This window comes from Papilio polytes, unplaced genomic scaffold, assembly GCF_000836215.1.
Source record: "Papilio polytes unplaced genomic scaffold, Ppol_1.0 DF822067.1, whole genome shotgun sequence".
NCBI classification, from domain to species: domain Eukaryota; kingdom Metazoa; phylum Arthropoda; class Insecta; order Lepidoptera; family Papilionidae; genus Papilio; species Papilio polytes.
Genome location: NW_013527137.1, coordinates 7,830,191 through 7,844,308, shown reverse-complemented (window position 1 = coordinate 7,844,308; position 14,118 = coordinate 7,830,191). Strand labels below are relative to the sequence as shown.

Genomic DNA, 14,118 nt, shown 5'->3' with positions numbered 1-14,118 from the left:
TTCACGAATTTAAAATAATGATATGCTGAATTCTAACCACTAAAAATTATTAATAATAACTAGTTAGTTACATTTCTAAATTTTCTTACGGATTACTTCGTTTACATTAACTTCTTGCAGATTTCACATCACTAACATGCAACAGAAATTTTCCTCCAAAGCATATAAATTGACCAATCGACTTGCATAAATAATATCAACTTACGTCAAGATTACTAACATGTACGTATTTGGAGACAGAAAGCTAAAGGAATATCAAATGATAAGCTACCGCTGCAGGAAAACCGTAAAGCTTCTAAGGGGTTTCCCGCGTTCGATGTAATTCGCGGCTTTTTAGCGCGCGGACAAGCAACGGTCAGTGACGGTCGGACGCGCGCCCCGAATGCACGCGCATACGCTTGCTGTCTCGGGGTGAGTCGTGCGACGCGAATAATTTAAAATAAAATCGTTAATTGTTACAACAGTGATGAAAGGTCAAAGTAAAAGATTCGTGAGCCAGAACGGCGATATCTACGATATGGGAACGCCGATTAAAAAGAAAAAGGACGATACAATCGGGTTCTTCGGCCTGGTAAGTCTCTGGGTCCTTTTTTTAGCGTATAAAGCATTAAAAAAACTTCTTTCCGATATTCAAATTTAATACATGACATGTTTATGATCTTCGGTATTTATATTTTTAAATTTATTTTTGGGTCATCGCTTCGAATGTTTGTTACCATGCCGTTATAAAATTTGCGAAGCCATCGTGTTCAAATGTCTAAACTAATAAGTTTTTACTGTTTTAATCTACAATACGTTTGCGGTTAAATGTATTGTGGTATCGTTTATCTGCAAAAATGTAATATTTATAGTTTTAAGACAAATCAAACCGCACATGTTATCAACGTTGAACATATGGCCAACATAAACTATCGTTCGTAATTGCTCTATTTTGAGTTTAGACGAAATGTTCCGTAAGGTTTTATATTTTGAATATCAATGTAGTTTTATTCATGCAAGAAAACTATTTCAAAAATATAATAAAAACTGATGAAAGAAGTTCTGTACAGATAAATATGTTTTGATGTAGTTTTTTTTTTTATTTTTTTTCAACATAATGAAGTGTAACACATGTGTATTTGAAGACAATTATTTTCAAGAGTATAATAACCCTTTGTATTTTCCTGTTCGTTCGTCATAAATATCATTATTATGTAGTATATTATATTTAGCAAGTTTTAATCGATTTAATATAGCAGGGAAGGGAACTTGTTTACGGTTCCTTAGGATAAACATGTGTTTGTGTGGTAAAAATTTAAATGCGAAAACCGTTAAGAATGCGGGATCACGATATCGAATTCGAATCCCGCCATTTAACGATACTTGGTGTGAAAAATCCAGATCAATCGGTTATCAGAGGTTGTTGTTATTGTTGTTAAGTCTTGGTTTTTGTAATTAATAAAAAGTTTTTATTCTGTGAACCCAGAAACTGCAGGAATCTAAAATTAATACTGATTGTAAACAAACGAAAAGTACGTTCTTGTCGGATATATAGATTTCCTGTATTAAGAATTAAGATATACATAAAGAATAATGTTTCTCTTGACCTATTAATTATTTATTAACCACTTAAAATACTTATAGATACATTTTGATAAGTGAATAATGTAAAATTTTACATTTCCGTGCAAAGGTTAATGATCCCAAATGGCCGTTTACGGGACGATTCACAGTAAATCAAACATTTTGTACATACCAGCTTTCTCTCGTGACTGTCCGCTCGAATTTTAAAAAGAACTTGTTAGGTAACCTTTGTGTTCTTCCAGACTACATCTGTGCCTGAGAGATTGGTTAGTAACAAACAACCATGCAAACTTTCTCATTTATGTTTTTAGTATGATGTATATTTCTAAAGTGTGTTTCAATCCTTCCTTTATGTGTACACAGTGTAATAGTGTTTGTTTTTTTATTTTACTTTTAATTTTTTTGTAACACAGTAGTCATAAAAATACACACAAATTTATTTTAATCTGTGGTTTTAATTAACAATAATCGTTTTTTTATTTTTTAAAAGTCGTTTTCGAAAATGATCTTCCATTCCGTATAAAACAAACATAACGATCACGGAAATGAAAAAAACTAAACAGAAAATTGTTTATTTAATTACATTACGATTCAAATATAAATAAATTAGTTTAAATCATTGATAAACAACTCATTTAAAATTGGACGAGTAAAACTATTGCATGGACTTAGAAGAGACTTCATCCATACGGTTTAAATAAAAAAAATACTAACAAGCCTCAATAGTTTTGCAGGTTATATTCTACATCTGTACAAAATTATATCAAGATCTGTTTAGCTGTTGATATAATCACATACACATCCATACACATCCATACATCCATACATTCGCATTCATAATAGTGAACGATGAATATTATTTTATCAGTAACCTAGTTGGCTTAATTACTGTTGTAATATGTTTTTTATAGTTGACTAGCTGTTCCCTGGCGGGTTCATTCGCATGAAATTGTGAAAATTTTATTTTATTGTTAACATTTGTCAAATTATCAATAGCAAATGTCAAAATGACATGACATAACAAACCTTGACAGTCTTGTTTCCTTGATGTTGGCAGCAACTTATGGTCTCTTTCCCGAATTAGGGATTTTATCCAAAATATTTACCCCTTAAGTATAATCTCGTGAAAATATATAGCCTAAGGCGTGACGTAAGTGTAGGGCTTTTTATAAAAAAAAGAATTATTAAAAAATATGCTGTAATTGCTGACATCTTAGGCAACAAAGAAGTGTGTGTTTACGCTTTATTATAATAGTATAGATATGTAAAAAGATCTAATAATAACAAACTGGTTATTTATATTAGTATAATGTTTTCGAATCTCCCAAAGACGAAAAACATGTTCATTTAGATATCGGTTAAATAGAGGTCACAATGCTTATTATTAAAAAAAAATTTCATTAACAACATTTGGTTAAAAATTTTAATAGTCCTTCAGTTACAGAGGAAGGCAGTGACCTTCAGTCATAATGACCTTGATTTTGAATAAATTACCAGAATATTATAAAATAGTCATCATTGTATGTATTGAAATAACTCAAAAACTAATGTGCTGTTTTAAAAAAAATCTTTCACCAGCAAAGAGTTACGTTATTAGTGAGTAATATAGGCTATATATTTTTTATTTTTTTTAATTACTCGCGAGCAACAGCTAGTTAAAGACAAGCAGTTCTAGTGCCTATTAATGTTTTATGCAATAAAAAATAAAAATTCATACCAGCCTGTATTTTTTACAGAAAAATATGTAGAACTTAAAGTAGTAATAATGAAAAAGTAAATCGATCGGTCAATCACAGACCGTTATAGTAAAAAAATCTATAAGACCAAAAAGTTATTTATAGTATGAATTCGATCATACCAAAGCAACGGCATAGATAGAAAATACCTTATTTGGTAAAAAAAAGTAAACATTTTTTGCACGATTTATTTATTATGCACATTGAAGGAACCCGTTTTACAATACTTATCAAAAGATATTAGATTTTATTTATAGAAAATCGATATTTTGGTTTAAGAGTTAAAAAAGTGTGTAAGTTTTTTTTTAAATAAACGGAAAACACTGCCTCAGTCGAACACTGAACCCATAAATTTCTTTTATTTCGGTATACTATCTTTTATTTCGGTAAAAATGTGTGAATAGGTTAAAAAGTACAATACTTTTTAACCCGCGACTTCGTCTAAGCAATATTAAGATAAAAAAAAGTAGCGTATAATATGCCCGTCTATGTCAGCTAAAGGGTTTTAGTGAAGGTCCGGTCGAAATCGGCCCAGACGTTTCTGAAATTACCCGGAACAAACGCGGCTTGCGGACAGACAGACGGACAAACATTTTTAAAATGCGAATCAGTGAAGCAAATACATCATCTTCCCGAAATCTGGATTTTTTCTTTTGATATTACAAACATACATTCCAATTTTATTATGTGTATAGATAGACATAGGTGACGTAAAACAAAACCACACACGGCTGCACTTCCGGTGATATTCAACATCGTTCAAATTAAGAACACTAATTTGTCCATCAATTATTAAATCATCTATTAATTGCGTGTGGAAACCCAGAAAAACGATACGCGTCATTTTATTGATTTTTAATTAACAATATAAAACACAACAATAACATAAAACAAAACAAACTCAGTTCGTATTCAATAAAACTGAAAAATCTACGTTAACAAAAGCATGCTTTTGGATCAGCTGTGTCAATTTTTCATGTAAAAATAAGGGCAATGATATTTATTTCTAAAGCAAAAATAAACTAATTTATATCTACACTATTATAATAAAGCGTAAACACACACTTCTTTGTTGCCTAAGATGACAGCAATTACAGCATATTTTTTAATAATTCTTCTGTTAAGAAAAAGCCCTACTCTCGCGTCACGCTTAAGGCTACATATTTTAACACCATTAGACTTAGGGGTAAATATTTTGGATAAAAACCCTAATGTGGGTGAGAGTAAGTTGCTGTCAACATCAAGGAAGCAAAGTTGTCATTGTCATGTCTTTTTGACATTTGTAATTGATAATTTGACAAGTGTAAACAATAAAATATAATTTTTATAATTTCATGCGGATGACGTCGCACGGGAATAGCTAGAGAAAGCTAATATAATACTATTTCTTTTGAATTATTTTAGTACCGTACTTTGCTACTTAAGTACTCGTTATTATGTTTTGTTACTGACAGCTAGTAGGATAATCACAATGACTTGCGTGCGAGATAAATATGTTTTAATTGTTGCGCACCACTGCATTTGCGACGGTGACTTACGACTCCTGACATAGGGTTGCCACTTGAAAATATCAAAATTACACTCATAATTTCTTAAAAAAAAATTTTTTTTTCAAAGATCCTAAAAAGAAAAAAGGTTTTTACAACAAAATTAATATCATATTTTTGTTGAAAAAAATTATCCAATGTGATTTACCTCTGAAGTTAAACGTAAGCGTCCTTCAGTCAACGTTCTCTTTTTCAATTTTCTAACAAAAAACCCCATCCCGTCATGACGTCACGCCGCAACCGGATCGCAGCTCGCGAGAAATGTCTAAATATTGCTTGACGAAAATAGATCAGTTGGCCGAAGTGACGATGACCTTTAAAGAAGGCTAAATAACATTTCATGAAATTCACCTTAATTTAGAGATTCATGTTATTTTACAGATTACAAGAAACGTAATCGATGAAATAATAATTACTTACGTTTACGGAAATCTAATGTACGATCAAACGAGTTATTGTCGCGTTGATAAAAAGTTGATGAAGTATAATACGATTCAAACTTCATAGGCGCTCGAAGTTAGCGGCGAACGCATCTGTACAAGTGTGTACAGTACATAATCCCAAATATCTTTACATTCTATTGATACCTAAATTCACAGTTCTTGTTAATTGGGAATCTCAAAAACTCGACTGTCCGTTACAGGTGACTGTAACAAATCGAATGACACCATTTGTCAAAGTCGTTTTTTTTTTGTATTTACAAATATAGTAGTTACAGTGTGAAAAATACCAAAATCCAGAGTATGTCAGGTAAAATTGTGTTCTGTTGTATTTAGTGCCAAGAGAACTTGTACCCAGTTTGTATGTAATAATACATAAGGTATGCGAAGTGCGTAAAGTCGTGGTTGCATCAGAAGAACGCCTTGAACTTGGCCGCTGTGGACCGAGAGACGCTTAGAGGTTATATACCAATAATTAATTAAAAATGTTGAAATATTTTACCAATGTCTTATTTATTTTTAAACTTGTTATGTGAGTTTAGAATACTGGTTGGTAACATGGTCATTATTTTTTTATGATTTAAATGCGTCTGGATATCTTATAGTTTATTAAAAAAACTAGATATCTTGAATTATTTTAACATGGAAACACTAAACTTAATTAATTGTTTATCGGCAAAATAAAAAAAATCTTATTTTCGGTCAAAAAAAAAATATTTTAAATAAATGAAACAAAACAAATCAATTTAATAACTTCCTCTGAGTTTCCTATAATGGAGTAAAACCTACACGTGGGCAATATAGAAATATTCTAGAATACTTAATAAGTTTTAGCAATTATCCTCCATCTTACCTGCAATTAGTTTATCACAAATGCGTAGAATATTACTTTGATATGTATTTATTACTAACAGCCTTCGACTTCGTTCACATAAGATAAAAACACTCCAGCTACTGAATTTGAGATTCCCTTTCGTTATGCAGTCTAAGAGACCCTGCACACTTCCGATTTTATCGGCTGATAGTTAACTGATCAGGATATCAAATAAAATCGGAGTAATATGCACACCATCATACTAATTAACCGTCCGACTATCGGCCAACAAAACGTCTGTAGTGCAAGGGCTCGAAATAACATGAGGTGTAATTTCGTTTGCGTTTTTCCCGGAGTGCTATAAGGGTAGTCATTCGAGCAGAATTTTTAGTTATTTTATCCTCAATATGTAAAGCCTGAGCAACAAACATTCTAGGGAATTTTCATTTCATTATTATTCGAGAGCAGAAGGTTTGCCGATGACGCCAACCGTATAGACCGCGTCCCGCACTTGTCAGTCACAGAGATTAAAAAAATGTAGAGTAAACATAGTTGACTATTCACCTACGACATTTTTTAATTAATTTATTAAAATGAATTGCCAATAGGTGTCATTAAATAAGATTTAAATGTTTATACTTCATTTTGGGACACTTAGTTATATTTCATAACAAATGGCGGAGCTTATTATAATTTTGAAAAATATTTTATTATTAAGGACATGAGGTGGCGTACAAACCTTGACAACTAACATAGTACCTTTCAAAGAAAGTACCGGTGAAAAAAATTTGTACACTATGTCTAGTCTATATATTTCTTTGTCTTTGTTGTCAGTACAGTCACTTAACGTGTGACGTCATTAGGCTATCGGCAAATATCGGTTACTAATATGTAATAGATTCAATTACAACAAAAAAATATTAAGGGCTGTCCCACCAAATTGTCTGATAACAAGCGAACGTGTAAAATATGTGACGTCTGTTTTAAAACTCTATCAGCCAGTGGTGGGACAGGGCCTATTATTATTTAATAAATCGTATCGTATTCTAAAGATCAGTTGAGAGGAATAATTAATTTTCACATACCTGCTTTTTTTATTTGTTTTTTTCTTGCCAAACACCAGTAAAATATTAAATCGTGACTATCACTTGATCGTCTCATGGCGAAAAAACCGGTTTGACTTGTGGTTATTAGTTTTAGGGCGGATTACAAAAACATTCTCACTTCGTTTGGTTATCGATAAGGCTTGTTTTATACTATAAGGTGGCAAACGAGCAAGCGGCCACCTGAAACCGCCAAAATCGAAGCGACTGCTGCCCATAGTCATAGCATACCCTTAATCGATGGAGGAGACGCACATAAACAGGATATTTCCTCTTCCTATGCGTCTCCGCCGCCAAATCCACTTTTCCTTTCCATCCTTTACTGAAAAAGGGTGAAAAGAGAAAGGGACTAAAATTAGGCTAATGTCGCACCAAATATTATTATCTCTGCAGACCTCTCTGGATTATTGGCTTGAATAATGTTTTCTGATGTGGGCGTAGACTACAATCATGTGCTATTTGTGAATTAAATAAAGAATTATTTTACATATATTTATTATTCAATTGTACGTATATGGTAAAATTTATTACATAACTGGTAATCTTGATAATTCCATGCAAACAGGTTTACGTTATTATCAACATAAATTATATTAAATAATACATTTTAAGATAAAAGATTTTTTCTTTCTTCTGTAAATCAGAGATAAACTAATGTAAAGATTATTAATAATTCCTTCAAATTGGGGATTATTCACAACCGTCACCCCGCTCTGACCCCACGTGGGAACAGGTGAAAATAAAAAGTTTCATCCGTCCCATCTTTTGCGACGAGAGGAAAGTTGGAACCTATTTTATTTCAGAACGGTCCCATCTGTCACCTTATTGGTGATAGTGGGACTAAAAGGTGGGACGGATGAAACTATTTATTCTCACGTAGGGACAGAGCGGGGGGACGGTTGGGAATAATTCCAGATAGGGATTGAATTACAAACCAAATTTTCCTAGATATCATATGTTTTACCGTGTTTTTAATAGTGAAAACATATGTACAAAGCATCTGTTATTTCTATTATTTCAAAGAGAGTGAGAGAGACCACTATATGTTTTATGCTGGGTTTCTGAAGTTTCCATTCATTTAATTATTACATAGTGATTCATTAATAAGTTTCAATAGAGTAAAACAAAAGTTACGTAGTTCGGAACCTCATTTTATGAATTTATCAAACCATAAGCACTATCGAATGGTTAAAGTAGTTCGGAAACCGCCCATTACTATTACATATTTCTAGTATTACTAACTGTTCCCATGCGACTTCATCCGCATCAAGTTATAAAAAAAAAAATTATTGTTTACATTTCTCATCTTAGGCAACAAAGAAGTGTGTGTTTACGCTTTATTATAAAAGTATAGATTAGTACATCATCTATCACAATATCTTGGTTATGAACCACAGAATTGAATTATTGCTTTTAATATAACATTGTAGTATAGAATACCACATTATGGGTAATTTGAAATGAATCTTGTAATACAACTTGTTTTAACATTTACACACAGTCGTTTAATAGTTACTTAAGCAGTCCCTTAATGTGAATTTCTGACACTGAAATCACAATAGAATTCACAAAAATAATTTTCACTAAGAGACGCGCGAATCAAATAGGTAATATGTCTCTTTCATTTTCATTAAAAAGAATAGAGAGAACAATATTAGACAGACACTCGGAATTGAAAGATGCTTCACTACAAAAGTTAAGTACAGGTTACAGGAACTTGCGAAAGCAATGAAAGCCTATACTCAATGACATTTGTTATCCCTTTCATTATCTTTGAGAAAACAGAGATAGAAGTACCTATCTACTAAGGCGTCAAAATTCAGAGCAACGTACTACGGGAAAGAAGACACATCTAAACCCTTTTTTCAAAGGCTTCGTTCAAGCTTTATTGGAATAGCATTTGACGAATTAGATAATAAGGTCCAGTTATCGGTTAAAACGACAGTTCAATCATGCGTCATTCGGCCAGTTACAGCAAATTATAAATAAAAAAATACTAGATAGGTATTCTAAGAAACAAAACAGATTTAGTCCAAAAATTACAATATAGGTATGAAAATGTGTATTGATTATTAAAAAAAAAACAACGTAGACAACATTATCTATGTTTTTTTAGAAAAGACATTGCTTTTAGACAAAGAAGGAAAAACTTAAGCAAGATGCAAAGTCTGCAAATTCTTTAAAAAAAATTACAACATCTTCAGTCCAAAAACATAACCTCACAATCAAATAAGGTATACGTTGTAAATAAATCTCTGTTTGTGAAACGTAAACGCTAAATATTGTTGCTAATTTATCAACAACTTACGTAAAATGAATATATTATTGAATCTTTGCGTTTCCATCACCGGGGGAATCCCGACGCCCGCACGACTTTCCCCGGGTAAATACGACTTTCATACATTTTTATAACATGATTTTACTAATGTTATAAATGCGAAAGTTTAGACGGATGAATGTTAGAGTTTGTAGCATAAACGGCTGAATGGATCTCAATGAAATTTAGTACAGATGTTGAGGATAGCCCGGAAAAACATATAGGCTACTCACTTTTTTTCAATTCCACATGGACGGAGTCGCGGTTGGAAGCTAGTAGAATAAAAATGCTTTTAAATCCTGATTTAAGATAATAAGTTTGTTTTGAAGATTGTCAGCAAGACGTATATTTGCAAACTGGTGGATATATTTAAAAAATACATCAATTTCAGGAAATATTATTTTTTACATAATACAGATACTGCAATTTTATTGATTGTATAGATTTATGTTTGGTAAAGATTAACTTCAAAAGGTCTGCCACGCCATTACATCGCGTAAACAAACCATAAGGAATATTCATTGACTTGCATTGACCACTGAGTTAAGTCATCAATGATTGCATTCGTCATTTTTACCTGGGAAATAACCGATTGTTACTCAGTTCTTAAACCACAATAAATTGGTCTAAATCATATTAATTCATCATCATCCCCTTATCCTACTCCCGTAGGGTCGGCGCAACAGGTTTTTGTCCTCAACATAACTCTATCATACGTCATCTCAGTCATCACTCCCTTTTTGATCATGTCACCTTTTACACAATCCATCCATCTCTTTCTAGGTCTGCCTCTACCGATGTACCCTTCATTCATTCATTATAACTATTTGCCTAGATTATTGTTCAACCATGTTCTATAAGGTTATATGGAGGTTACTCGATTATTAGTTGTGCAACTAAACAGTTGAATTGGCTGCGAAACAATCGACAATCGCACTACAGTGCAATAGTTTAGTCAAAAGTGTGCGTCTTTAATAAAACGAGAACATGTAATCTCACAAATTGTTGCCATCATCAAATCAATTAGTCTTGAAGGACGAAATGATATAACATTTTATTAAACGATAAGGAGTCTTTTAATTAGTTCTGACATAAAAGGAAGAATAACACGCAATGAGTTCAGAATTTATTACCGTTAAAAACGTTATGATTCTAACCTTAAAAATACCGTTTAAACTGTTAAGGACATTTACAACGCCATATAGTGGTAGAGAAAGAAGAAATCTAATCTAACTAATATAATAAATGCGAAAGTTTAGATGGATGTTCGTTATAGTTTGTAGCCTGAACAGCTGACCTGATCTCGATGAAATTTGGCATAGTTATATAGGTCAGACTGGAAGAACACATATGCTACTTACTTTTGTTTTTATTTTATTTCGGAGTCGCGGGCGAAAGCTAGATAAGAAATAAAAGGGCATGGTATGTATGAATCACTTGTAATAAGAACTTGAATTATAACTGTGGAGGTACATACTAGACTTAGAAAGAGATGGATGGTTTTTGTGCGTATTTAGTTTTCGCAATTTTAGTCATAAGGATTCTTCATAAGGATTTAAATCGAAATGAAGAAATTGCCTATCCATTTATACAGATCAGTGGCCTACACAATAGATGAAGTTAAGGGTATAATATTAGTCATAATTATGCACAATATTTATACTATAAAAAGTAATATGTTTTGTTCGTTCATCCATCACTTAGACGTAGTTACGGATATACAATTACAAGATTGTTATTGATTTCAAATGTCCATTTTCCTCCTTGCAAACATGCGGCTTGCAATATTCCACAGACTATAAACGTCAGTGTACAAAGAATCTGACATATAGGTAAATATTTAAATAACTCAAATGGTAAAACGAGACGCATGGTGTACTTTTGAGAGGTAAAACGTCTGTCTTACTAATATTATGAATGCGAGAGTCTGGATGAAAGTATAATAACGTTTGGCTTAGATGTAGAACATAGTCATACATATAGGTTACTAATTAAATTTTATTTTTAAACTAGCTATTCCCGTGCGGTTTCATCCGCATGAAATTATAAAGACTTTGTTTTTTTGTTTTCAATTGTCAAATTCTCAAAATCAAAATACTAAAATGACATGACATGATGACAATCTTACTTCCTTGATGTTGGCAGCAACTTATGGTCTCTTTCTCACATTAGGGTTTTTATCCAAAATATTTACCCCCTAAGTTTAATGCCGTTAAAATATATAGCCTAAAGCGTGACGTAAGTGTAGGGCTTTTTATTAAAAAAGGAATAATCAAAAATATGCTGTAATTGTTAACATCTTAAGCAACAAAGAAGTGTGTGTTTACGCTTTATTATAATAAGTATAGATTTCGTGCAAACGGTGTCACGAGCATTAAAAATATTAGCTTAACATTTTTACACACTGTACTTTGTTTAAACCTCTTCAGTCGCATTATGGCTTGAAACCTTTCCGGTGTTCAAATTTTTTCTATGAAAATCTAGGGTCTAAAATATTTTTGCTCCAAATTTTATTCCCTTCACAATAATATAGAAATTTCATATACTCTATAGCACACAAACAGTGGGCATTAGACAAATCCATACATAGTGCTAGTATGTATGAAACACCCATACACTTACGTACTGAAGCCCACCTTGTTGAACACTTAACCAGACATGTGTGGCCCAGTTTATTGTATGGATCAATATTGCCAGTATTCCCTCTAGCGTTTTGCATTAGTTACTAATAGTACTTATAGAAATATTAAATTTCATTTCAAATGTGTAGAATAAACGATTTATTTATTATTCAGACTTCATTCTACATTATATTCCAAGCACGTGCGTTGCACTGTAGAATAAACCGTGCACATTTGCTCTCAGGACGTGCAATGGAAATAATTTAGTGTAACACATATGTTCTCAAAAGGCATAAAAGTTGTCGTCCGTATTAATAGTCCGTATTAAACGATAGATTAAAGTTTTAAATTAAGTAATTATTAGTTTCACGGGTGAGACGATGATTTAGGCCCGGTCTAGAATGGGTAGCATTTTACAGCCCCCCTGCGCTGTTGTCGTCCAAGAGTACGCTAATTAAGGTCTACTATTGAAAATGTTTAGAAGGCGATTCATATTAAGGTGGGCGATTCGAGTTCGATTGCGAGTCGATTCATATTAATAAGCGCCCAATCATAGACATAAAAATTAAATAAAAAATAAAAAAAAACTACCCAGACAAAATTTTGAGCAAGTAAATAAAAGAAATGAAAGGCGTTGGGTCTTTGTATCTCTGTAAATATTATATTACATTTTTTTCGGAAAACCAGTTATAACAGCGTTATTTCATTCAAGTGAGGTGTTATAACCGGTTGAAGGTACGTTAAGGAAAACGTGTTGTCAACTTATATGTGGTTTAAGACAAAGGTTACGATGGGATCGACCCAATAGCACGTGCTACTACTTCTGACATATACTATGCCTAATGGGATATCTATACATCTATTTAATCTATGACTCAAGTCAATGTTTGTATGCGTTATAATAAATTAAAAAAAAACTTTTTGCTTACTCTATGACATCATTGCATGTTATTTAATCTTAACGTTATACAAATTAAACGAATCAATTAGGAAGTAAAATTAAAACGTCTTTTTTCAGATGGAGAAAGGCATAAAACAAACTTCGGTCACTCCACTTGTCTGAATATTCTTTGACAAATGACTTGCGATTAATTTAGGACACGTACACGAAATAAAAACCGTTTACTTTTACATTTACTTTGTCTGATGTCCGGTTTTGGTTAAAAATTACAATGACCACTTTTAAAACGCTTATTATCAATGATATTTAAAAAAAGCAATTATTTACGTGTCAGAAGATAAGTCGTTAAGGAAAACTTAAGATATGCATATATTAATATCAATGCACAAGATTTATTTACGTTATGTATAGCAAAAAAAAGGTTAAATATGTCGGTAAGTCTTCTTGTTCCTTGCAATCAGCCAAATGTTGAAACAGATATAGACGGGACTACAGAAAGTAGCTTATAATTCCTCAAATAAAAGGAAATTGTACATTGTTTTACAATAAAGATTATTATTATTTTATATATCGTCAATTACTACAGTTATTGTCCCGTTGGGTCTGTATGATAAGGCCATTGACACAAAACCCGTTCCCCATACGATGCCAATAACTTGCAGCAAACGTCATGTAACGTCAATGTGTTGACGTACAAGAAATGTTAGGTCACGGTCTTTATGAAATTGTAATATTTTGATAAGCGTGCAAAAAAATATGATTCGCGCCTCTTTCAATAATGCTTCTTTGATCCTTTCTCGCAATACTATGTCATCGACACTTTTGGCTGATTGTATAACAAAGACGAATCTAATGATCCAACACGTTTCTATGATGTTTGAACTTTTTGACAGGGTGTTAGGACACTAGAGTGTTTTTTTTTTCTTCTTAAGACACTTAATTTATCAGTTTGAACGTTTTATTTACGTAGTACTAAATCGCATACCGGATTCATTTAGTTCACTCTAAATAAATACAAATATACTTAATAGGTATTATAGAGTGGGCATTACAAATAACATTTTAATCAACAAACA

General features: G+C 32.1%; 1 protein-coding gene across 1 annotated transcript in view; it reads left to right on the top strand.

Annotated features, from left to right (window-relative positions):
* Positions 1 to 370: 370 nt before the first annotated feature.
* The window catches only part of LOC106107265 (multidrug resistance protein homolog 49-like), a 30,517-nt gene continuing 16,769 nt past the window's right edge, over positions 371 to 14,118 (top strand). Inside the window, exon 1 of the mRNA XM_013288046.1 lies at positions 371 to 571. Within this exon, the coding sequence (XP_013143500.1) occupies positions 467 to 571 (105 nt within the window). The 5' untranslated portion in view covers positions 371 to 466. The remainder of the gene's footprint in view (positions 572 to 14,118) is intronic.